We start from the raw sequence: 26,893 nt of genomic DNA, 5'->3' as shown, positions 1-26,893 counted from the left end.
ATTGGTGCTTTTCCAAACACCCGTAGCAAACAAATGTTTAAGAAATACAAATAAGATCAATATAATACTTAATAAAGGTTAAAAGTATATCAAACAAACCTTTAACGAAGTGATCACTGAAAACTCATGCATTCTTCGACTCTGCTTCCTTGAACTGGAGCGTGAGCTACTTTTCTCGTAGTCTTTCGTAAAATCTTGCACTCTTCCGCACTTTTTGATTACCTCTCGAGGAACTCTGAAGAAACTTTTATCCTTTTTGCAATTTGAACCATTTGTATAGCCAAAAAACACAGTTATAAGGCATTTTTTCTTTGAGAAAGGCGAAATGGCGCTGAGTACCCATTGAGAACAGAGCTAGCTTGACCGCCACATGTATTCATTGGGCAGGACGTGATGTCATGTAACATCCCAGCAATTGCATTCATTTTGAAAGCCAGAGACGAAAGAAAAGAAACACACAGACGCAGCATTTTATCGAACGTTACCAAGTATGTGTCAGGTTCAAACACTGATGACATCTATTAAACAAGACAAGAAGCAAGGAATTAAACAAAGACAGAATTAAATTGAGCTCAATTGAGGAGAAACGCGTAGTACCCTTGTACAGTGTCGTCCCATGCTCTGACGAAAGATTGTACGCATCCTCTTTTATTTGGACGTTCCCTGATTACATGGCAACAGCTGTTTCCAAGGGAGGGGGGTCGTAAACAGCCATCGCCTTTGGTTACAAAACAGTTCAAAGAAAAGGTCGTAAAACAGTTCAAAGAAAAGGTGCCTGCCTCCTCTCCGCTTTGTAGATCTCGGGTCAAGATAAAATCTTCCTGTGGATTACAATAGAAGAAAGAAACCGGCGCCTTCATGTCGCTCCCCATCCTACACAGTGGAGTTTTACAAGCCTTTTGCTTGGTAGGATCAAAGACAGCTTTTGTCCTCTCAAAGGGTCGAGCTGTACTCAATGTAACACAAAGTCTTGTAGATACAATTATTCTGACAGTATCATACCTGCCAACTTTTGAAATCAGAAAAACCTAGTAGCCAGGGTCCAGGGGCCGCAGGCCCCGGTAGGTCCAGGACAAAGTCCTGGTGGGGGGTTCAGGCTTCGCCCCCCGACGCAAAATGATTATTAGCATTCAGACAGGTTAAAATGTTGCTAAAACCATCACTTTTCTATCAGTCACAGTGACTTTTCAAAACAAAAATATTACAGCAAAAATCATATGGGTTGATTGACATGTTTATTCTGTAAGCTAACTTCAATAGTTTGAAATTATTTTGACAGTTAATGCCAGTTATCCTGTCAACCTTTCACAAGACTTCAATTTGTTAATTGAAAGTATAAACAGTATAAACACTTTTGACAGTAAACAAATGGTAAAACAGTACTAAACAATTCCATTAAAAAAAAAAATTGGTGTCATTATCAACTTTCTGTCCAAGCTTGTATAATCTACTGCCTTGTTCAATTGTAAAAAATATTCTGTGCCTAAAATTCACATTTCTATCACAATTATCATACTGTAAACATGGTAAGCTAACTTCATTAAAATTAATAGTCCTGTCAATAGCATGGAATTACAATTCAAATGTAGTTTTTTTGTAAGCCTTTCAAAAGAATTCAAAATATGAAAAATGAATGAAAATTAATTGAAGCCATCAGACACTTGAAAAGTGGCACATCACATCTCTAATGTAATCATTTGAACTTTTCAACAGAAATAGCACTGCAAAAATATTAAGGACATACTTCTGTATTTTGGTAGTTATGCTGTCAACATTTAACAAGATTTCTTCAACTTGGACTTGAAAGCGTAAATAGTATAAACACTTTTAACAGTATAACAGTACTAAACAATTCCAATAGATAACATTTGGTGTCATTACCTTTTTGTGGCTAAAAATCCGAAAAACATTGAAAGTTTTCCACTTGTATCGCTAGCAACGGCATTAGACTTGTGTTTTTTTTGTCCCAACGTGGTCTTTTACATCGCTAATTCCTCCGTGTCCGATCGAAAAATCTTGTCTGCACAAGGTGCAATTCGCGTAGTTTTCACCCTTTTTGGAACGGATCATTATTCCTGGATAGGCTTTTGAATATTCTTCACGGAATGACTGCAGTTTTTCTTTTCGGTTTAAGACTCGTATGCGATTTTTCTCCGGCTGATTCCATGATCGTTCGCTCGTTTGGAAACAATGACAACAGGTGCCTCGTGCTTGGCAGCGGTGCTATAAATAGCCTCGCGGAATGGCTCGATAGGAAGTTACGGGAAGCAGGTCGAATGTCGTTGTTGTTACGCGATTTCGTGAATAAAACTTAAAAAAAAATTATTTTTTTTAATTAATGAAAAACCGTATTTTTTATCACTGCAACCGTAACCCGGAATAGGTTGATGAAAACCGTACTAATTACGGGAAAACCGGAGTAGTTGGCAGGTATGCAGTATGAAGACTATGTCTCCCAGCTGGCCTCGGAATGCCTCGGGATCCCCTGGGAAGAGCTGGACGGAGTGGCTGGGGAGAGGGTAGTCTGGGCTTCCCTGCTTAGGCTGCTGCCCCCACGACCCGACCTCGGATAAGCGGCAGAAGATGGATGGATGGATGGATGGAAGCTCATTTTCATTTATTGTTCAATTATTGACTTATTGGGGGCCATTTTTGAATGCCTTTGGATATGCCAAGTGAGCTGGCGGAGCCCACAAACAGTTGCATCCCGTGCTGCGTTAATGAGCAGTTAATAATAGCAACACCACAAAGGTCAACGTGACGACAAACAATCGTGCGTGACACAGCGTTTGACCGCTGATAAGATTACCCGAGAAAAAATAGGCAGCGGTCAGCCAATGAGAAGACGAGTACGCCATTCAAGTCCATGACAATGTTTGTAAAAGTCTACGAACAGTTTAGGTTCATGTGTGTTTGAGGGCTACGAGGTGCTCTGGTTGTTTGCAGAGCCAATCAAAGTATTGGCTTGGGGAAAAAAAACAAAAATCGATCCCACTCGCCTCTAGTTGAATCGGTCAAGGTGCCCTGACGAGAATAACAACACAAACATCGGTAGCAAAAATGCTGAGTCGTCGTTTTGTTGCAGTGTGAAAATACTGCTTTGACACAAACTCTGCCAACATTTTAGGTCTGTGAATCGATTCGATTCTTGGGGGTAACAATTCGATTCAGACTCTATTCCCGATTCACACCAATTCTTGATTGAAAATCAAAACTTTTTTTTTTCCAATAACACTGGGTGCCAGTGCTATGATTAACTACATTCCTCCATGAAAATGTTCTGATCAATTTGAATATTACTTCAAAGAAAACTGTTTTTTTTAATTAAAATTCTACCCAAACATTTAATAAAGTCAAATACAAATTAAAGCTGCAAGCAGCGTTGGTCGGGCCCGCGTATTTGGCAGGTGCTAGTCCTAAGTGTCCCAATGCTTTTGTCCAGTTTTCGTCCCAAGTGTCCCAATACTTTTGTCCAGTTTTAGTCCTAAGTGTCCCAATACTTTTGTCCAGTGTAGGTGTCCCAATACTTTAGTCCAGTGGTAGTCCTAAGTGTCCCAATACTTTTGTCAAGTTTTAGTCCCAAGTGTCCCAATACTTTTGTCCAGTGTAAGTGTCCCAATACTTTTGTTCAGTGGTAGTCCTAAGTTTCCCAATACTTTTGTCAAGTTGTAGTCCCAAGTGTCCCAATACTTTTGTCCAGTTGTCGTCCTAAGTGTCCCAATACTTTTGTTCAGTGGTAGTCCTAAGTTTCCCAATACTTTTGTCGAGTTGTAGTCCCAAGTGTCCCAATACTTTTGTCCAGTTGTCGTCCTAAGTGTCCCAATACTTTTGTTCAGTGGTAGTCCTAAGTTTCCCAATACTTTTGTCAAGTTGTAGTCCCAAGTGTCCCAATACTTTTGTCCAGTTGTCGTCCTAAGTGTCCCAATACTTTTGTCCGGTGGTAGTCATAAGTGTCCCAATACTTTTGTCCGGTGGTAGTCATAAGTGTCCCAATACTTTTGTCTAGTGTACCTACCTTGTCTGCATTGTGTAGGCACGCTGGTGCTTCCTGCTTTTAAGCAGCCATCTTAAAAAAACAGCAGCGCAGCAGCATCAGCGCAGCGGTTCTTTGAAGGGTCATAAAATCAAAACCGGAGCAGTTACAAAAATGCTGTTCTATAATTTTATACACAAGGGTTCAATCTCTCTCCTGTGTTAGTTTGAAGCCGAAACGACAAACGCGCTCAGAGGAGAAAAAATTGTTTTGAAGGGGGAATAGCAAACTTCCTGTTGATTTTTGCTGGGGGTTGTCAATCTATGAAATGTAGGTCTAAGTGAGACCTACATAGAGGTTTTTGTTTCATGTCTCTCCGACCTTCCCAGTGGGAGTTACAGGCAGTTTTGTCATTTTTTTCTTCCGAGGAGCAGTTTTTTCTCGGTTTTATTCAAAAATTGCTCTAGAGCTCAATTTTGAGATTTGGGGTTAGGTTTTTTTTGTAGATCGCAATGTTTGCCAGTCCTGATGTGTGCGTTCAGTTTGGTGAGTTTTGAAGCATGTTAAGGGGGTCAAATTAAAGCTCAAACAGGCAAAAGTGACTGATTTTACTAAAATTTAGTGTTGAAGGGGGAATAGCAAACTTCCTGTAGATTTTTGGCCGAGAAAATAAATTAATAAAATTTAAGTCTAAGTGAGACCTACATAGAGGTTTTTGTTTCATGTCTCTACGACATTCGTACTGGGAGTTAGAAAAAGTTTACTTTGTAGGGGCGCTAGAGCGCAATTTTGAGTTTTGGGGTTTGTTTTTTTTACCAAAGAGTTTTGTTTGAGTTTATTTATGTGTGCGTCAAATTTGGTGAGTTTTGAAGCATGTTAAGGGGGTCAAAGTACCGCGCAAAGCTGCGGAATAAGAAAGAATAATAACAATGGGCCATGCGGGCCCTAATAAAACCTTACAAATTCAATAGGTCCTTATGTCCCATTGCATAAGGACTCCCTGTGGGAGTCCTTATGCAATGGGCCATGCGGGCCCTAAATAAGGCAATAAGAGAAGTATCCAACACTTATCTTTTCTAAAGTAAATCTGTACAGCAGATATGATCATCTCCATCAACTATATGATTTATCAGACTGGATAGACTAAAAAAAAAAAAAACATTAAAAAAAGAGTTTACATTTTTTTGATTAAGAATCGTTACAAATAAGAATCACGATTCATTAAAAAATATTTTTTTTTTGACACCACCACTACATTTACATACAAGTAGCGTATTTTCCGGACCATAGGGTCGTGTGTAATGTTCTATATTTTCAGTGGAACATTCAAAAAGTTGGTGTTGTTTACTTGTGTCATCATATTGCAGTCTACACGTATCACTTATGTTTGACTGCCATCTACTGGTCACACTTATCATTACATCATGTAGACTTAAACTTTATTGATCCACAAGGGAAATTGTTCCACACAGTAGCTCAGTTGCAAAGGATGGAAAGGGTAAGGCTTGAAAGGATAATGCAGGTGTAAAGTAGACTAAAAATGTACCATAGTAGCAATATAGCATATATGTAATATTTACATATTATATACAGGTAAAAGCCAGTAAATTAGAATATTTTGAAAAACTTGATTTATTTCAGTAATTGCATTCAAAAGGTGTAACTTGTACATTATATTTATTCATTGCACACAGACTGATGCATTCAAATGTTTATTTCATTTAATTTTGATGATTTGAAGTGGCAACAAATGAAAATCCAAAATTCCGTGTGTCACAAAATTAGAATATTACTTAAGGCTAATACGAAAAAGGGATTTTTAGAAATGTTGGCCAACTGAAAAGTATGAAAATGAAAAATATGAGCATGTACAATACTCAATACTTGGTTGGAGCTCCTTTTGCCTCAATTACTGCGTTAATGCGGCGTGGCATGGAGTCGATGAGTTTCTGGCACTGCTCAGGTGTTATGAGAGCCCAGGTTGCTCTGATAGTGGCCTTCAACTCTTCTGCGTTTTTGGGTCTGGCATTCTGCATCTTCCTTTTCACAATACCCCACAGATTTTCTATGGGGCTAAGGTCAGGGGAGTTGGCGGGCCAATTTAGAACAGAAATACCATGGTCCGTAAACCAGGCACGGGTAGATTTTGCGCTGTGTGCAGGCGCCAAGTCCTGTTGGAACTTGAAATCTCCATCTCCATAGAGCAGGTCAACAGCAGGAAGCATGAAGTGCTCTAAAACTTGCTGGTAGACGGCTGCGTTGACCCTGGATCTCAGGAAACAGAGTGGACCGACACCAGCAGATGACATGGCACCCCAAACCATCACTGATGGTGGAAACTTTACACTAGACTTCAGGCAACGTGGATCCTGTGCCTCTCCTGTCTTCCTCCAGATTCTGGGACCTCGATTTCCAAAGGAAATGCAAAATTTGCATGGTTGGGTGATGGTTTGGGGTGCCATGTCATCTGCTGGTGTCGGTCCACTCTGTTTCCTGAGATCCAGGGTCAACGCAGCCGTCTACCAGCAAGTTTTAGAGCACTTCATGCTTCCTGCTGCTGACCTGCTCTATGGAGATGGAGATTTCAAGTTCCAACAGGACTTGGCGCCTGCACACAGCGCAAAATCTACCCGTGCCTGGTTTACGGACCATGGTATTTCTCTTCTAAATTGGCCCGCCAACTCCCCTGACCTTAGCCCCATAGAAAATCTGTGGGGTATTGTGAAAAGGAAGATGCAGAATGCCAGACCCAAAAACGCAGAAGAGTTGAAGGCCACTATCAGAGCAACCTGGGCTCTCATAACACCTGAGCAGTGCCAGAAACTCATCGACTCCATGCCACGCCGCATTAACGCAGTAATTGAGGCAAAAGGAGCTCCAACCAAGTATTGAGTATTGTACATGCTCATATTTTTCATTTTCATACTTTTCAGTTGGCCCACATTTCTAAAAATCCCTTTTTTGTATTAGCCTTAAGTAATATTCTAATTTTGTGACACACGGAATTTTGGATTTTCATTTGTTGCCACTTCAAATCATCAAAATTAAATGAAATAAACATTTGAATGCATCAGTCTGTGTGCAATGAATAAATATAATGTACAAGTTACACCTTTTGAATGCAATTACTGAAATAAATCAAGTTTTTCAAAATATTCTAATTTACTGGCTTTTACCTGTATACAGAATATAATATATACTAATATATTTTTATATAATATATACAATATATAATAAATCCAATTACCATGTACAATACTACAGTATATGTAACAGCTGCAGCAAAAAAATTAAAAATAAATGGTGAACACTGAAGGTCCTAGGGACCCAAAAGGGTCTCTAGTGTTACAAATCAGTCATATATTATTTTTTTTACTTTCAATGCTTAAATATTTATAAATCAACTTCAGATTTATCCGTCGACATAAAATCGGGTTAATTTGATGTTTTATGCCCTTTTTTGTCAAAATGGTCTTTCGTAAGAAAAACACAAACTATGCAATATTTTCCAATAGAAATTGAATATTTGATGTGAAGTCATTGGAGCCTTAAATAGGTCAATAACTCATAACAACATTGATGGTGGCTCACTATTATTTTTTTGAGCAATTACAGTTTTAAAATCAACAGACCTAAAAGATCACGGGAATCCAAAAGACCCCACTCATGATCATTTAAAAAATTATCAATATATATTATTTTTTACTTTTAACACTTCAGATCAATCCGTCAAATATAAGTTTTTATCATATTCTGAGCAAAATTTTTGACTTCCCGCCTGGCAGTTTTGTGTGATTAGAGTCAATATTGCAACTTTTTTCGGTACATTTAACCTGCTTGCTCTTTTATTCCACTTTTTCAGTTTTTTTCTTTTTTGGAATTTTCTTTACAAAATGTGCTGCGATCCGTTAAAAAATGGCCCCCCCCGGGGCCACACTTTAGGCACCCCTGGTTTATAATGTAATGTAATCATTGTATTTAATAATAATGCAAATAATTTAAAAAAGGAAATACACTTTTAACTAATATTCTTTACCATTGTACTGGAATTGGAAGATATGCTAAATAAATAAACAAATAATAAAATTGACTCTTTTGTCTAAGCAAAAATTTAACCTAAATAAATATTAAACACCTTAAAGTTATTTTTTATTTTGTTTCAATTTGAAAAATTAGGTCGGGCGTTGTCTTTTTGTTTATTGCCATCACGTGATTACGGCATTTTCGCTTGTTCATCCCTGTTGATGGGCTCATATTGCCCATCCGATTTGAAGCTGAAATATTCCCACAACGGGACTGTCAGAATAATTGTATCTAAGTTATCACAAAACTTAAGTGTTGCCATGAGTAAGAAGACAAAAGCTGTCTTTGATCCTGCCAAGAAGAAGGCTTGTAAAACTCCACTGTGTAGGACGGGGAGCAACATGAAGGTGTTCTGTTTCTTTGATGTATTGTAATCCACAGAAAGATTTTGTCTTGACCCGAGAACTACAAAGCGGAGAGGAGGCAGGACCTCTTCTTTGAACTCTTTTATGACATTTTCTTTGAACCGACATTTTCTTTGAATTGCTTGTAACAAAGGCAATGGCTGTTTACGACCCCCCTCCCTTAGAAACAGCTGTTGCCATGTAATCAGGGAAAGTCCAAATAAAAGAGGAGGCGTACAATCTTTCGTCAGAGCGTGGTGGAACTGTACAAAGAGTACAGTCCAGACATTTCTCCTCATTGAGCCAAATTTAATTCTGTCTCTGTTTAATTCCTTGCTTCTTGTCTTGTTTAATAAATGTCATCAGTGTTTGAACCCGACAGGGACATTTTGGCTTTTAATCATATTCTTTTCCTCCCAATTTGTGTCACTTATACGCAATAAGCGGCCATTCACACGTGACCCTTGTCTCTGCCGCCCCCGAGTGGAAAGGGGCGGAACGGACCGGCCGCGGCTAACGTGTGTTTGCGTCCTCAGATCGACAAGTACCTCTACTCCATGAGGTTCTCCGATGACACGCTGAAGGATGTCATGAACCGCTTCCGCCGGGAGATGGTGGACGGGCTGGGCCACGACACCAACCCCACCGCCACCGTCAAAATGTTGCCCACCTTCGTCAGGTCCATCCCGGACGGATCAGGTAGAGTCCACGAGGAAAAAACAGACATTGATTGTTAAAAGTTATCATTTTGTGTGTTACCGTTGCTCTTCACATAATGCAGTATTAGGAAAATAAAAATATATATATCGCTCATTTTATTATGTAACAAAGTAAGCAATACAATAATCAGTACCAAGAAGGACTACTTTGATAACGTGTGTACAATAATAGCTTTTTCGTATATTCTCGGGAATATTTTATGGACCCCAACGACCGCGTTATTTGGAACTTTGAGTGTACCTTCAGGTAATGTTGCAATTTTCAATGCCAACAAAGAAATTCACCAAAAAAAAGTAAGTTAAGTAAGGGTTTACTTTACCAAAAATGCGCTAGCTTGATGCTAATATACATTGGCTTTGCCACTGATACGCATTAACGATTACACGTGGTCATTTCAACACTTTCAAATTTACTTTAAAAAAAATGACGACGAAAATGCACGAGCTGGTGCGTAATACGTACAAGACTTACCGTATTAACACTTTGTAGGGCACGACAGACAGCAAAGGCTGAACGAACAAAACAACATAAACCATACACTACTGCCATCTAACGTCTTGGACTTAGAACTGCGACTTGGTGTCATACTCGCAAATGAGACTCAGAAATGTGATAACAAAACAAGATAAAGTTAGCATAAAAGGTTGCAAGACAAAATTATATTTTATTACAAACAAAAGCGTGCATTTACTAACACACACGCAACAGTACCGAAAGTTGGTACTGTTGAGTACCGATGTGGATTTCCGGTATCCCCAACAAAGAAATTGACTACAAAAAAACACTCCAACGTAAGTTAAGTAAGGCTCTACTTTCCCAAAAATGCGCTAGCTTGATGCTAATATACATTGGCTTTGCCACTGACATGCTACTGATACGCATTAACGATTACACGTGGTAATTTCAACACTTTCAAAAATGACGACTAAAATGCACGAGCTGGTGCGTAACACGTACAATACTTACCGTATCAACACTTTGTAGGGCACGACAGACAGCAAAGGCTGAACGAACAAAACAACATAAACCATACACTACTGCCAGCTAACGTCTTGGACTTAGAACTGCGACTTGGTGTCATACTCGCAAATGAGACTCAGAAATGTGATAACAAAACAAGATAAAGTTAGCATAAAAGGTTGCAAGACAAAATCATATTTTATTACGAACAAAAACGTGCATTTACTAACACACACGCAACCGTACCGAACATTGGTACTGTTTAGTACCGGTGTGGATTCCCGGTTCAAATGTGAACCCAACCCCAACATAGTAATTGACTAAAAAAAAACGCTCCAACGTAACTTAAGTAAGGCTCTACTTTCCCAAAAATGCGCTAGCTTGATGCTAATATACATTGGCTTTGCCACTGACATGCTACTGATTAGCATTAGCGATTACACATGGTAATTTTAACAACTTCACATTTGTTAAAAACAAATGACAAATAAGATGCACGAGCTGGTGCGTAACACGTACAATACTTACCGTATCAACACTTTGTAGGGCACGACAGACAGCAAAGGCTGAACGAACAAAACAACATAAACCATACACTACTGCCATCTCACGTCTTGGACTTAGAACCGCGACTTGGTGTCATACTCCCAAATGAGACTCAGAAATGTGATAACAAAACAAGATAAAGTTAGCATAAAAGGTTGCAAGACAAAATCATATTTTATTACGAACAAAAACGTGCATTTACTAACACACACGCAACCGTACCGAACATTGGTACTGTTTAGTACCGGTGTGGATTCCCGGTTCAAATGTGAACCCAACCCCAACATAGTAATTGACTAAAAAAAAACGCTCCAACGTAAGTTAAGTAAGGCTCTACTTTCCCAAAAATGCGCTAGCTTGATGCTAATATACATTGGCTTTGCCACTGACATGCTACTGATTAGCATTAGCGATTACACATGGTAATTTTAACAACTTCACATTTGTTAAAAACAAATGACAAATAAGATGCACGAGCTGGTGCGTAACACGTACAATACTTACCGTATCAACACTTTGTAGGGCACGACAGACAGCAAAGGCTGAACGAACAAAACAACATAAACCATACACTACTGCCAGCTAACGTCTTGGACTTAGAACTGCGACTTGGTGTCATACTCGCAAATGAGACTCAGAAATGTGATAACAAAACAAGATAAAGTTAGCATAAAAGGTTGCAAGACAAAATCATATTTTATGATGAACAAAAACGTGCATTTACTAACACACACGCAACCGTACCAAACATTGGTACTGTTTAGTACCGGTGTGGATTCCCGGTTCAAATGTGAACCCAACCCCAACATAGTAATTGACTAAAAAAAACGCTCCAACGTAAGTTAAGTAAGGCTCTACTTTCCCAAAAATGCTCTAGCTTGATGCTAATATACATTGGCTTTGCCACTGACATGCTACTGATTAGCATTAGCGATTACACGTGGTAATTTTAACAACTTCACATTTGTTAAAAACAAATGACAAATAAGATGCACGAGCTGGTGCGTAACACGTACAATACTTACCGTATCAACACTTTGTAGGGCACGACAGACAGCAAAGGCTGAACGAACAAAACAACATAAACCATACACTACTGCCAGCTAACGTCTTGGACTTAGAACTGCGACTTGGTGTCATACTCGCAAATGAGACTCAGAAATGTGATAACAAAACAAGATAAAGTTAGCATAAAAGGTTGCAAGACAAAATCATATTTTATTATGAACAAAAACGTGCATTTACTAACACACACGCAACCGTACCGAACATTGGTACTGTTTAGTACCGGTGTGGATTCCCGGTTCAAATGTGAACCCAACCCCAACATAGTAATTGACTAAAAAAAAACGCTCCAACGTAAGTTAAGTAAGGCTCTACTTTCCCAAAAATGCGCTAGCTTGATGCTAATATACATCGGCTTTGCCACTGACATGCTACTGATTAGCATTAGCGATTACACATGGTCATTTTAACAACTTCACATTTGTTAAAAACAAATGACAAATAAGATGCACGAGCTGGTGCGTAACACGTACAATACTTACCGTATCAACACTTTGTAGGGCACGACAGACAGCAAAGGCTGAACGAACAAAACAACATAAACCATACACTACTGCCAGCTAACGTCTTGGACTTAGAACTGCGACTTGGTGTCATACTCGCAAATGAGACTCAGAAATGTGATAACAAAACAAGATAAAGTTAGCATAAAAGGTTGCAAGACAAAATCATATTTTATTATGAACAAAAACGTGCATTTACAAACACACACGCAACCGTACCGAACATTGGTACTGTTTAGTACCGGTGTGGATTCCCGGTTCAAATGTGAACCCAACCCCAACATAGTAATTGACTAAAAAAAAAAACGCTCCAACGTAAGTTAAGTAAGGCTCTACTTTCCCAAAAATGCGCTAGCTTGATGCTAATATACATTGGCTTTGCCACTGACATGCTACTGTTTAGCATTAGCGATTACACATGGTAATTTTAACAACTTCACATTTGTTAAAAACAAATGACAAATAAGATGCACGAGCTGGTGCGTAACACGTACAATACTTACCGTATCAACACTTTGTAGGGCACGACAGACAGCAAAGGCTGAACGAACAAAACAACATAAACCATACACTACTGCCAGCTAACGTCTTGGACTTAGAACCGCGACTTGGTGTCATACTCGCAAATGAGACTCAGAAATGTGATAACAAAACAAGATAAAGTTAGCATAAAAGGTTGCAAGACAAAATCATATTTTATTACGAACAAAAACGTGCATTTACTAACACACACGCAACAGTACCGAACATTGGTACTGTTTAGTACCGGTGTGGATTCCCGGTTCAAATGTGAACCCAACCCCAACATAGTAATTGACTAAAAAAAAAACGCTCCAACGTAAGTTAAGTAAGGCTCTACTTTCCCAAAAATGCGCTAGCTTGATGCTAATATACATTGGCTTTGCCACTGACATGCTACTGATTAGCATTAGCGATTACACATGGTCATTTTAACAACTTCACATTTGTTAAAAACAAATGACAAATAAGATGCACGAGCTGGTGCGTAACACGTACAATACTTACCGTATCAACACTTTGTAGGGCACGACAGACAGCAAAGGCTGAACGAACAAAACAACATAAACCATACACTACTGCCAGCTAACGTCTTGGACTTAGAACTGCGACTTAGTGTCATACTCGCAAATGAGACTCAGAAATGTGATAACAAAACAAGATAAAGTTAGCATAAAAGGTTGCAAGACAAAATCATATTTTATTATGAACAAAAACGTGCATTTACTAACACACACGCAACCGTACCGAACATTGGTACTGTTTAGTACCGGTGTGGATTCCCGGTTCAAATGGGAACCCAACCCCAACATAGTAATTGACTAAAAAAAAACGCTCCAACGTAAGTTAAGTAAGGCTCTACTTTCCCAAAAATGCGCTAGCTTGATGCTAATATACATTGGCTTTGCCACTGACATGCTACTGATTAGCATTAGCGATTACACATGGTAATTTTAACAACTTCACATTTGTTAAAAACAAATGACAAATAAGATGCACGAGCTGGTGCGTAACACGTACAATACTTACCGTATCAACACTTTGTAGGGCACAACTGACAGCAAAGGCTGAACGAACAAAACAACATAAACCATACACTACTGCCAGCTAACGTCTTGGACTTAGAACTGCGACTTGGTGTCATACTCGCAAATGAGACTCAGAAATGTGATAACAAAACAAGATAAAGTTAGCATAAAAGGTTGCAAGACAAAATCATATTTTATTACGAACAAAAACGTGCATTTACTAACACACACGCAACCGTACCGAACATTGGTACTGTTTAGTACCGGTGTGGATTCCCGGTTCAAATGTGAACCCAACCCCAACATAGTAATTGACTAAAAGAAAAACGCTCCAACGTAAGTTAAGTAAGGCTCTACTTTCCCAAAAATGCGCTAGCTTGATGCTAATATACATCGGCTTTGCCACTGACATGCTACTGATTAGCATTAGCGATTACACATGGTAATTTTAACAACTTCACATTTGTTAAAAACAAATGACAAATAAGATGCACGAGCTGGTGCGTAACACGTACAATACTTACCGTATCAACACTTTGTAGGGCACGACAGACAGCAAAGGCTGAACGAACAAAACAACATAAACCATACACTACTGCCATCTAACGTCTTGGACTTAGAACTGCGACTTGGTGTCATACTCGCAAATGAGACTCAGAAATGTGATAACAAAACAAGATAAAGTTAGCATAAAAGGTTGCAAGACAAAATCATATTTTATTATGAACAAAAACGTGCATTTACTAACACACACGCAACCGTACCGAACATTGGTACTGTTTAGTACCGGTGTGGATTCCCGGTTCAAATGTGAACCCAACCCCAACATAGTAATTGACTAAAAAAAAACGCTCCAACGTAAGTTAAGTAAGGCTCTACTTTCCCAAAAATGCACTAGCTTGATGCTAATATACATTGGCTTTGCCACTGACACGCTACTGATACGCATTAACGATTACACGTGATAATTTCAACACTTTAAAATTTGTTTAAAAAAAAATGACGACTAAAATGCACGAGCTGGTGCGTAACATGTACAATACTTACCGTATCAACACTTTGTAGGGCACGACAGACAGCAAAGGCTGAACGAACAAAACAACATAAACCATACACTACTGCCAGCTAACGTCTTGGACTTAGAACTGCGACTTAGTGTCATACTCGCAAATGAGACTCAGAAATGTGATAACAAAACAAGATAAAGTTAGCATAAAAGGTTGCAAGACAAAATCATATTTTATTACGAACAAAAACGTGCATTTACTAACACACACGCAACCGTACCGAACATTGGTACTGTTTAGTACCGGTGTGGATTCCCGGTTCAAATGTGAACCCAACCCCAACATAGTAATTGACTAAAAAAAAAACGCTCCAACGTAAGTTAAGTAAGGCTCTACTTTCCCAAAAATGCGCTAGCTTGATGCTAATATACATTGGCTTTGCCACTGACATGCTACTGATTAGCATTAGCGATTACACATGGTAATTTTAACAACTTCACATTTGTTAAAAACAAATGACAAATAAGATGCACGAGCTGGTGCGTAACACGTACAATACTTACCGTATCAACACTTTGTAGGGCACGACAGACAGCAAAGGCTGAACGAACAAAACAACATAAACCATACACTACTGCCAGCTAACGTCTTGGACTTAGAACTGCGACTTGGTGTCATACTCGCAAATGAGACTCAGAAATGTGATAACAAAACAAGATAAAGTTAGCATAAAATGTTGCATATTTTATTACAAACAAAAGCGTGCATTTACTAACACACACGCAACAGTACCGAAAGTTGGTACTGTTGAGTACCGATGTGGATTTCCGGTATCCCCAACAAAGAAATTGACTACAAAAAAACACTCCAACGTAAGTTAAGTAAGGCTCTACTCTTCCAAAAATGCGCTAGCTTGATGCTAATATACATTGGCTTTGGCACTGACACGCTACTGATACGCATTAACGATTACACGTGGTAATTTCAACACTTTCAAAAATGACGACTAAAATGCACGAGCTGGTGCGTAACATGTACAATACTTACCATATTAACACTTTGTAGGGGACAACTGACAGCAAAGGCTGAACGAACAAAACAACATAAACCATACACTACTGCCATCTCACGTCTTGGACTTAGAACTGCGACTTGGTGTCATACTCGCAAATGAGACTCAGAAATGTGAGTTAAGTAAGGCTCTACTCTTCCAAAAATGCGCTAGCTCGATGCTAATACACATTGGCTTTGCCACTGACACGCTACGGATTAGCATTACCGAAACAGTGCCAAAAATTGGTACCGTTGAGTACCGGTACGGATTCTCGGTTCAAATGTGAACCCATCCGCAGCTGATGATATATCAGAGTATTGCAAAGTAATCACCTTCACCCTCCACTACATTGTGCGAGTGCACTGCAGGCGCACAGTCACGCGTCCGTGCAAGCGCACACCGGTTCACCGCGCGTCTACCCGCTTGCAAAAAAAATGTGCTGATGTGCGAGCGCGGCGCCGGCGACACGAGCCTCTTTGTGGTCACTGTTGTTTTTGGCAGGCTGGCGTCTGCGCCAACTCCTGACCTCGCCGGTATCACGGCGAGTTCTGAGTCAACGAAACAAACTTTCTTTGTAAGGGCCGACACGAAAAAACTGTTGGGAGTGAGAGTTTGTACAGGATAAGCCTTGCACTTGCTGCAATATGTTCTCGCCACCCGCATTAAAAATAGCTCCGCGGTACCGCGGCTTGACGGCACACGCAAAGGGCAGAGTTGACAGACGTTTCCAAAGGCTGCAATGACAGACACTGACAGATACTGCTCCGACTACAACCGTTCTATCATGTGACCAGCGACGATAGAGGTCTCGGACTCAAATGGGTTCAACCGGAAACAGAGGGCACAACAAAATACACAAAGTTTATTCTTACTCTGGCTTGCTTTCCACCATCTGCAACGTTCTCATTCTGACAGAAAAGGGGGATTTCATTGCTCTGGACCTCGGCGGATCCAACTTCCGGATCCTGCGGGTCAAGGTGACCCAGGACAAAAAGCAACCGGTCCAAATGGAAAGCCAGTCCTATGACACCCCAGACAACATCATCCATGGAAGTGGGACACAGGTGAACACGTGTTTTGTTAACTAAGATCTTCCGATTGAAGTGTCCTCATCGACACAACCAAAACCTTCTTCCTGTTCTTGCGTCCAATATGGTAATCGAACTTTGTCTGGATTCTGACTCAACAAAGTCATCTTCTGATCCCTGAAAGCACCTTCTCCAGTGTTTCCAACAGAACAGCAATCTATCAGTAGCGGCAAGGTCATTTAATTGGAATTATTGGCTGGTGTCTATGAAGGTTCTCATAGATCTAAAGTTAAAGTTAAAGTTAAAGTACCAATGATTGTCACACACACACTAGGTGTGGCGAGATTATTCTCTGCATTTGACCCATCACCCTTGATCACCCCCTGGGAGGTGAGGGGAGCAGTGGGCAGCAGCGGTGGCTGCGCCCGGGAATCATTTTTGGTGATTTAACCCCCAATTCCAACCCTTGATGCTGAGTGCCAAGCAGGGAGGTAATGGGTCCCATTTTTATAGTCTTTGGTATGACTCGGCCGGGATTTGAACTCCCAACCTACCGATCTCAGGACGGACACTCTAACCACTAGGCCACTGACTAGTCCAGGGGTGCTCACACTTTTTCTGCAGGCGAGCTACTTTTCAATTGATCAAGTCGTGGGGGATCTACCTCATTCATATATATCATTTATATTTACTTATTTATGAAATATATGTTTTTGTTAACAAGTTAAAGGTGTTTAATGATAATGCAAGCATGTTTAACACATATAGTTAATATTGTTAATACATTAAAGGTGTTTAATGATAATACAAGTATGTTTAATACATATAGTTAATATTGTTAACAAGTTAAAGGTGTTTTAAGATAATGCAAGCATGTTTAACACATATAGTTAATATTGTTAACAAGTTAAAGGCGGTTAAAGATAATACAAGCATGTTTAACACATATAGTTAATATTGTTAACAACTTAAAGGTGGTTAAAGATAAAACAAGCATGTTTAACACATATAGTTAATATTGTTAACAACTTAAAGGTGGTTAAAGATAATACAAGCATGTTTAACACATATAGTTAATATTGTTAACAACTTAAAGGTGGTTAAAGATAATACAAGCATGTTTAACACATATAGTTAATATTGTTAATACATTAAAGGTGTTTAATGATAATACACGCATGTTTAACACATATAGTTAATATTGTTAACAAGTTAAAGGTGGTTAAAGATAATACAAGCATGTTTAACACATATAGTTAATATTGTTAAACAAGTTAAAGGTGGTTAAAGATAATACACGCATGTTTAACACATATAGTTAATATTGTTAACAACTTAAAGGTGGTTAAAGATAATACAAGCATGTTTAACACATATAGTTAATATTGTTAAACAAGTTAAAGGTGGTTAAAGATAATACACGCATGTTTAACACATATAGTTAATATTGTTAACAAGTTAAAGGTGGTTAAAGATAATACAAGCATGTTTAACACATATAGATTCCTTTCTTTCATGAAGACAAGAATATAAGTTGGTGTATTACCTGATTCTGATGACTTGCATTGATTGGAATCAGACAGTGGTGATGATAACGTCCGCATTTTCGAATGGAGGAGAAAAAAAGTCCTCCTTTCTGTCCAATACCACATGAAAGTGGTTGGTTTTTGGCATCTTATTTGTCCAGCTTCCGTACTCCTCTGTATACACTTTACAAGAAATGCATTGTCGGCAAACTCCGTAGCTTGCTAGCTTGTACACGCCAGCTTTCTGAGACTCCTATTTTGTTAGCGCAACTGTGCAACTGTGCAGTCGGTCTTTGGAGTTTTTGACGACAGGTACGGCGCCAGAGTCTGTTGAAATAAAGTGTTTCTCGCCTTCCAGTCGGTAATTTTAATGAGCTGGCAGCAGCCGGCGTCATCTCAGAAAACCCTCGGGTGCCGTGAATGTCAATCAAGTGACGAAAGTGACGTCATAGTGAAGATTTATGATCGCTCATTTTTAGGACTATTTTTTTAATGCCTGGCTGGTGATCGAACTGACACACCCTCCGAGATCGACCGGTAGATCACGATCGACGTAATGCGCACCCCTGATCCAGTCATTGTAGTCTCAGGGCATTCCATCGATCACAACTGGACTGGTTGGTTTGTCTTAGAAGACCTTTGGGCTCTCATCCGAGTAGACTTCATCAGTTCATGATCATAGACTTAGACTGGTTAGATCTGGTCTTAGACTTAAATTGGTCAGAGGTAGTCTTAGACTGGTCAGAACTAGTCTTAGACTTAGATTGGTTAGATCGAGTATTAGACTTAGATTGGTCAAACCCAGTCTTAGAACTTAGATTGGTCAGATTGAGTCTTAGACTTAGATTGGTCTGATCTAGTCTTAGACTGGTTAGATCTAGTCTTAGACTTAAATTGGTCTGATCTAGTCTTGGACTGGTCAGATATAGTCTTAGACTTAGATTGGTCAGAACTAGCGCAACTTGTACAAACGTTTAACGGTATAGAATAGACATAAAACAGCAGATTAATTTATTCTTCAGACTGTGGAAACATTCTGACTGCTGACGTTGTACTATTAGACCAGTCTGCTCTGCATTGTACGCCGACTAGCTATGGAAGCCTGTTGCATCAAACCTCAAACTCTCACTCGAAAACAAAATTTGTCAATGTTTAGTGGAACATGATTGCCAGGAGAGGGCAGCACTACGCTGAGTGTTACCTTCTTGTAATGCCAAATCTTTAAAAAAATAAAAGAATGCATTTGTGGAAAAAAAAGAAAGTAAAACACTTGCAAACTCAGTTATTTGTGGTGGCACAAAATGTATTGTTAATATACGAATGCATGGGGAACATTGTTTTATCGAAAGTTGACTAACTTAAAGGGGAACATTATCACCAGACCTATGTAAGCGTCAATATATACCTTGATGTTGCAGAAAAAAAGACCATATTTTTTTTTAACCGATTTCCGAACTCTAAATGGGTGAATTCTGGCGAATTAAACGCCTTTCTATTATTCGCTCTCGGACGTGACGTCACATCGGGAAGCAATCCGCCATTTTCTCAAACACCGAGTCAACTCAGCTCTGTTATTTTCCGTTTTTTCGACTGTTTTCCGTGCCTCGTCGGTGTGTTGTCGGAGGGTGTAACAACACGAACAGGGACGGATTCAAGTTGCACCAGTGGCCCAAAGATGCCAAAGTGGCAAGAAATTGGACGTTTGTTGCGCACACTTTACCGACGAAAGCTATGCTACGACAGAGATGGCAAGAATGTGTGGATATCCTGCGACGCTCAAAGCAGATGCATTTCCAACGATAAAGTCAAAGAAATCTGCCGCCAGACCCCCAGGAAAAGAGAGCGGATGAGGGTATGTCTACAGAATATATTAATTGATGAAAACTGGGCTGTCTGCACTCTCAAAGTGCATGTTGTTGCCAAATGTATTTCATATGCTGTAAACCTAGTTCATAGTTCACCTGGTCTGGACAGTTCAGTTTTAGCCCATTTTAGACCCATTTCTAAGCTGTCTTTCCTCTCAAAGATTTTGGAGAAGATTGTTTTTACCCAGTTAAACACTTTTTTAGAGGACTGTGATATTTTAGAAGTCTTTCAGTCTGGGTTTAAACCCCTCCATAGTACCGAGTCAGCTTTATTAAGGGTTTTTAATGACATCCTTCGAGCAACAGATTTAGGTGATCATGTAATTTTAGTTTTACTGGATCTAACAGCAGCATTTGATACGGTGGACCATAATATTTTAATTAGACGCCTGCAGCATCAAGTGGGCATCTGTGGTACTGCTTTGAGTTGGCTGAAGTCCTATTTGACTAACAGGACCTTCTCTGTGAATGTTGCTGGATCTGAATCCTCCGTTGCTCCCTTGACATGTGGGGTCCCACAAGGCTCAGTTTTGGGACCACTTCTCTTTTCTATTTATTTACTTCCCCTGGGCTCAATCCTAAGAAAGCATGATATTTCTTTTCATTATGCCGATGACACACAAATGTATTTTCCATTAAAGAGAAATCATGCCTCTTCAATACAGCCATTACTTGCCTATCTTGAGGATATCAAGGCCTGGATGGCCCTAAACTTCTTAAATTTTAATGAAAAGAAGACAGAAGTAATAGTGTTTGGACCTAGTGGTACCTGTGAGCTCCCCCCTGTTGACTTTGGCCCTTTGGCTTTGCACGTTAAGCCCATGGTCACCAACCTGGGCTTTCGTATTGACTGTGATTTTAAATTGGACCGTCAGATTGGCACAGTGGTGAAAGCCAGCTTTTTTTATTTACGTCAGCTGGCCAAGGTTAAAAACCTTCTTTCTAGGCAACAGTTAGAGACAGTAATCCATGCCTTTACTACATCTCGGCTGGATTACTGTAACTCTTTATATTTTGGAATTAGTCAGTCCTCCCTCTCACGTCTGCAGCTGGTCCAAAATGCAGCTGCCCGACTTTTAACTAACACAAGAAAAAGAGAGCACATTACTCCTGTTTTAGCCTCCCTCCACTGGCTGCCTGTGTCTTTCAGAGTCCATTTTAAGATTATCTTACTCGTTTTTAAATCCTTACGTGGTCTTGCCCCACCTTACCTCTCTGAGCTGCTCCATCTTTATGCCCCCACCCGGTCCCTCAGGTCAGCTGATCAGCTGATCCTGGAGGTACCCAAAACAAAGCGCAAGCTCAGAGGGGACAGAGCTTTCTCTGTTGCGGGTCCCAAACTCTGGAACGATCTCCCTCTCCATGTGAGACAGGCCCCTTCTTTGGCTATTTTCAAGACCCTTCTTAAAACCCATTTTTATTCACTGGCTTTTAACCCAGCATGAGACTTTGAACTGTTTTTAGCTTTTAACTTTTTGAACTGTCTTTAACTTTTAAACTGTTTTTATCTAACAAACTGTTCTTAGGGTAATTTATATTTGCTTTTTAATTGTGTATTTTTATTTCTGTTTTAAATGTTATTTTTTAGTCTGTCCTTTGCCTCTATTTCTTTGTGGTGTACAGCCCTTTGTTTTTCAACTGTGCTTGTTTTTAAAGGGCTTTATAAATAAAGTTGGTATGGTATGGTATGGTATAGTTGTTAGTTTCCTTTAATGCCAAACAAACACATACCAATCGTTGGTTAGAAGGCGATCGCCGAATTCGTCCTCGCTTTCTCCCGTGTCGCTGGCTGTCGTGTCGTTTTCGTCGGTTTCGCTTGCATACGGTTCAAACCGATATGCCTCAATAGCTTCAGTTTTTTCTTCAATTTCGTTTTCGCTACCTGCCTCCACACTACAACCATCCGTTTCAATACATGCGTAATCTGTTGAATCGCTTAAGCCGCTGAAATCCGAGTCTGAATCCGAGCTAATGTTGTTCGGTCCAAGTCGCTCTCCCTCCCCCAACGTTGACCTCGGCACTCTGACCCCGTATCTCAGCGACTCTGTCACAAACCTGGGGGTAAAGTTTGACGCAGATTTTAAATTCGAAAAACAAATCAGCAGCGTCGTTCAAAAAAGCTTTTATCAATTACGCCAAATAGCGAAAGTGAAACCGCTTCTATCAAGACATGATCTTGAGAAATTAATCCACGCTTTTATCTCGACTCGTCTTGATTACTGTAATGCCCTGTATGTAGGCATTAGCCAGGCCTCCCTCGCCCGCCTGCAGCTCGTGCAGAACTCTGCTGCTCGTCTGCTAACACAGACCCGCAGACGTGAGCACATCACCCCTATTTTAGCGTCCCTTCACTGGCTCCCTGTGCGTTACCGAATACATTTTAAACTCCTTTTATTTGTTTTTAAATGTCTAAACAACCTCGCGCCAACCTATCTCTCCGACCTCCTTCAGCCTTACTGCCCCACCCGATCCTTAAGATCAGCCGATCAGCTGCTGTTGACGGTCCCTGACACAAGGCTGAAGCTTAGAGGTGACAGAGCTTTCGCCGTTGCTGCTCCCAAGCTCTGGAACGACCTACCCCTGAGTGTTAGACAAGCCTCCTCTCTTCCTGTTTTTAAATCTCTCTTAAAAACATACTTTTATTCCATGTCTTTTAACACTGAGTGATATCCATCCTGCAATGGCGCCCCATAATACACCTGCTGTGATCCTGTTTTTATGTTTTTATGTTTTTATGTTTTTATTAATTCTATTTTAATTATTTATTTTTTATCATGTTCTGTTTGTGTTGTCGTTTTATCTTTTAACCTGCTCATTGTACAGCACTTTGGCTACCCCTGTGGTAAATTTTAAATGTGTTTTATAAATAAAGTTGATTTGATTTGATTTGACTAATGTCGCTATAAACTTGCTGTTTTATCCGCCATGTTTGTTTGTATCGGCATCACTATGTGACGTCACAGGAAAATGGACGGGTGTATATAACGATGGTTAAAATCAGGCACTTTGAAGCTTTTTTTAGGGATGGGTAAAATTTTCGAAAAAAACTTCGAAAAATAAAATAAGCCACTGGGAACTGATTTTTAATGGTTTTAACCATTCTGAAATTGTGATAATGTTCCCCTTTAACCAGATCTCCTCAAATGGGGGGTGCGGGGGGAGAGACTGTGTGACGGAGGGCAAGATGCTTTATCAGTATCATGCATCAAACCCTGCTTCGAAAACCTCTGCATTACAAAAAAAAAAAAAAGCTTATTGTAGCCATTAATCCTGACTTCCTCATTTTGATTAAAAACTAAAAGCACAAATTATTGCATTAATTTTTGTTTTGTAGGTAAGGGTTTTATTTATTGTGCTCCTGAGATAATGTTCTTAATTCATTTGATTATTATTAATTTTGTTTGTTTATTTTGTTGACCATTGACCGAAGAAATAATAATAAAAAATACTATTTTTTATTTTTTTTTAATTGAGTTTAATTCGATTTTCTTTTTTTCTTTTTTTTTCTTTTTTCTTTTTTTTGTGTCCTGTCCAGCTTCTCAGGCAAATCATATAGTTGATGTAGATGCCCATGTCGGCTGTTCAGATTTACTTTACAAAAGAGAAGTGTAGGATACTTCTCTTGTTGCCTTATTTTTATTTGACTTTATTAAATGTATTTATATTATCATTTAGTGCAGCCGGGCCAGAGCAGGAGGGGATAGAAAGAGAAAAAAAAAGAAGACAGAGGGGGAAATTGTGGGGACAAGAGGGGGATTAGACAGAGAGACAAAAACAACAACAGCAAACAACAACAACAACAACAACAACAATAGAGCAACATCAGCAAATACGACATGTACAAATATGATGGTAAAAGTAATAGCAAATAAGCAGTTAGCGAAAAATAAAAAATAATGCAGAAATGACAATGAGCATTATTACACTACAAATGGATCAATACAAATACCAATAGAAATAGCGCTATTGATAATGAACAATACCAATAATTTACCTTTATTATCAACAATACAGTTGTTTAAATGCAACAATACATATACGTAATGATAACTTGAGATACGAAAGAATGCAGAAAAATGGAGGGGGAGAAAGAGAAGCAACCTACATTAACCTTGTAGATTGTTATAGTCACAATAGGTTAAGCTTTGTCAGTGTGCCATGTGTCACACCCAGTTTACCCTAGGGCAACAACGTTAATATATGTTTGATGAAACGTGATTATGTGCATGAGTGTAAGTATGCATATGTACTTGTATATGTACAGAATGTGTATATGTGTTTGTACAATGAATGTATATGTACAGAATGTGTATATGTGTTTGTACAGTGAATGTATATGTACAGAATGTGTATATGTGTTTGTACAGTGAATGTATATGTACAGAATGTGTATATGTGTTTGTACAGTGAATGTATATGTACAGTATGTGTATGTTTGTATATTGAATGTGCGCGTGGATGTACGAACTTTAGGTAGGTAAATATGTACTGTATTTGTGTATGTATGTGGGAGCGTAGGTACCATTGACCGAAGAAATAATAATAAAAATACTTTTTTTTTTTTTTTTTTTTAATTGAGTTTAATTAGAAGGTGGCGACTTGTCCAGGGTGTACCCCGCCTTCCGCCTGTTTATAGCTGAGATAGGCTCCTGCGCCCCCGCGACCCCAAAGGGAATAAGCGGTAGAAAATGGATGGATGGATGGAGTTTAATTAGATTTTTTTTAAATATAAAATGGTTCAAGTCGGTCAAAAATGTTTTATAGTTTAAATAAAGATTTATTAGGGCCCGCCATGGCCCATTGCAAAAGGACTCCCACAGGGAGTCCTTATGCAATGGGACATAAGGACCTATTGTTCTTCTAAGGTTTTATTATTATTATTATTCTTTATTCTTCCGCCGCCACAACAAACTGTAATTTGACCCACTTAACATGCTTCAAAACTCACCATATTTGACCCACACATCAGGACCTGCGAAAATTACCTTTTTTTAAAAAAACCGAACCCCAAAAATCAAAATTGCGCTCTAGCGCCCCCTAGGAAAAAAAAAAAAACAGACTGCCTGTAACTCCCACTAGGAAGGTCGGAGAGACATGAAACAAAAACCTCTATGTAGGTCTGACTTAGACTTAGTTCTCATAATTGTATGTCTTCGGGCAAAAATCAACAGGAAGTTGGCAATTCCCCCTTCAAGACAAAAAAGTACTAAAAACAGTCACTTTTGTCTCTTTGCGCTGTAATTTGAACCCCTTAACATGCTTCAAAACTCACCGAACTGAACACACACATTAGGACTGGCAAAAACTGTGATCTAATAAAAAAACCTAACCCCAAATTCAAAAATTGCGCTCTACAGCAATTTTTGAATAGAACTGATAAAAAACTGCTCCTCGGAAGAAAAAAATTACAAAACTGCCTGTAACTCCCACTGGGAAGGTCGGAGAGACATAAAACAAAAACCTCTATGTAGGTCTCACTTAGACCTACATTTCATAAATTGACAACCCCCAGCAAAAATCTACAGGAAGTTTGCTATTCCCCCTTCAACACAACATTTTTGTAAAAACCCGTCACCTTTCTTCAAACATTATCTCCTCTGAGAGCGTTTGTTGTTTCGGATTCAAACTAACACAGGAGAGAGATTGAACCCTTCTGATTAAAAGTTGGTGAAAGAGTTGTGATACCTGCTCCGGTTTTGATTTTATGACCCTTCAAATACCCGCTGCACTGATGCTCCTGCAGTGCTGTTTTTTTAAGATGGCTGCTCAAAAGCAGGAAGCACCAACGTGCCCACACAATGCAGACAAGGTAGGTACACTAGACAAAAGTCTTGGGACACTTCAGACTAAAAGTAGACAAAAGTATTGGGACACTTAGGACTAGCACCTGCCAAATACGCGGGCCCGAACAACGCTGCTTGCAGCTTTAATTTTTCTTTTAATTTCAGGCAAATTGAAGCACTTTATAACTTTTTAAGTTAAGGTTATGTTAAGGTACCAATGATTGTCACACACACACACTAGGTGTGGTGAAATTTGTCGTCTGCATTTGACCCATCACCCTTGTTCACCCCCTGGGAGGTGAGGGGAGCAGTGAGCAGCAGCGGTGGCCGCGCTCTGGAATAATTTTTGGTGATTCAACCCCCAATTCCAACCCTTGATGCTGAGTGCCAAGCAGGGAGGAAATGGGTCCCATTTTTATAGTCTTTGGTATTACTCGGCCGGGGGTTCGAACTCACGACCTACCGATCTCAGGGCGGACACTCTAACCACAAGGCCACTGAGCAGTTACAGACTAAGAACATTGTTAATATAGTTATTGTTTGTTGTAAGTTTAATACATTTTTCTTTAATGTTAACACGGCTAGAATGTTATGCAGAGGTGTACTTATAACAATTTTATAGACAAATGATACTGTTTATAGTCGGGGAAGAGGGCGTGTATTGTTTTCTTCCTCCTAGGGGCGGCGTAACAGAAAAAAAATTGAGAAGCGCCACTAAGACAGGGTTCTCTCAACAAGCTTCAGCCAAATGCTCATTAAAAAAACAACAACACAGCTCTGCAAGGAGCGACGTCACATCCGTGACCTCCAGTGAACTTGCGGACAGCAGCTGGTGGCCGAGTTGTAACGTGATCACCAAAAACACAAGAGACGCTCCGGTTCTGTACGG

The 26,893-nt window shown here is 39.5% G+C and overlaps 2 protein-coding genes across 3 annotated transcripts in view; one reads left to right on the top strand and one right to left on the bottom strand.

The window, feature by feature from the left end:
* myom2a (myomesin 2a) overlaps positions 1 to 26,893 on the bottom strand; it is a 197,152-nt gene that overhangs the window by 154,484 nt on the left and 15,775 nt on the right. The window lies entirely within an intron of this gene.
* Positions 1 to 26,893, top strand: part of LOC133621886 (hexokinase-1) — a 46,711-nt gene that overhangs the window by 15,785 nt on the left and 4,033 nt on the right. The window contains exons 2-3 of the mRNA XM_061984315.2: positions 8,937 to 9,099; positions 16,718 to 16,866. Of these exons, the coding sequence (XP_061840299.2) occupies positions 8,937 to 9,099; positions 16,718 to 16,866 (312 nt within the window). The remainder of the gene's footprint in view (positions 1 to 8,936; positions 9,100 to 16,717; positions 16,867 to 26,893) is intronic.

This window comes from Nerophis lumbriciformis, linkage group LG25 (assembly GCF_033978685.3).
Source record: "Nerophis lumbriciformis linkage group LG25, RoL_Nlum_v2.1, whole genome shotgun sequence".
In the NCBI taxonomy this organism is placed as follows: domain Eukaryota; kingdom Metazoa; phylum Chordata; class Actinopteri; order Syngnathiformes; family Syngnathidae; genus Nerophis; species Nerophis lumbriciformis.
Note: the sequence above shows the minus strand (reverse complement) of the source record. Positions and strands in the feature narration are given on the sequence as shown.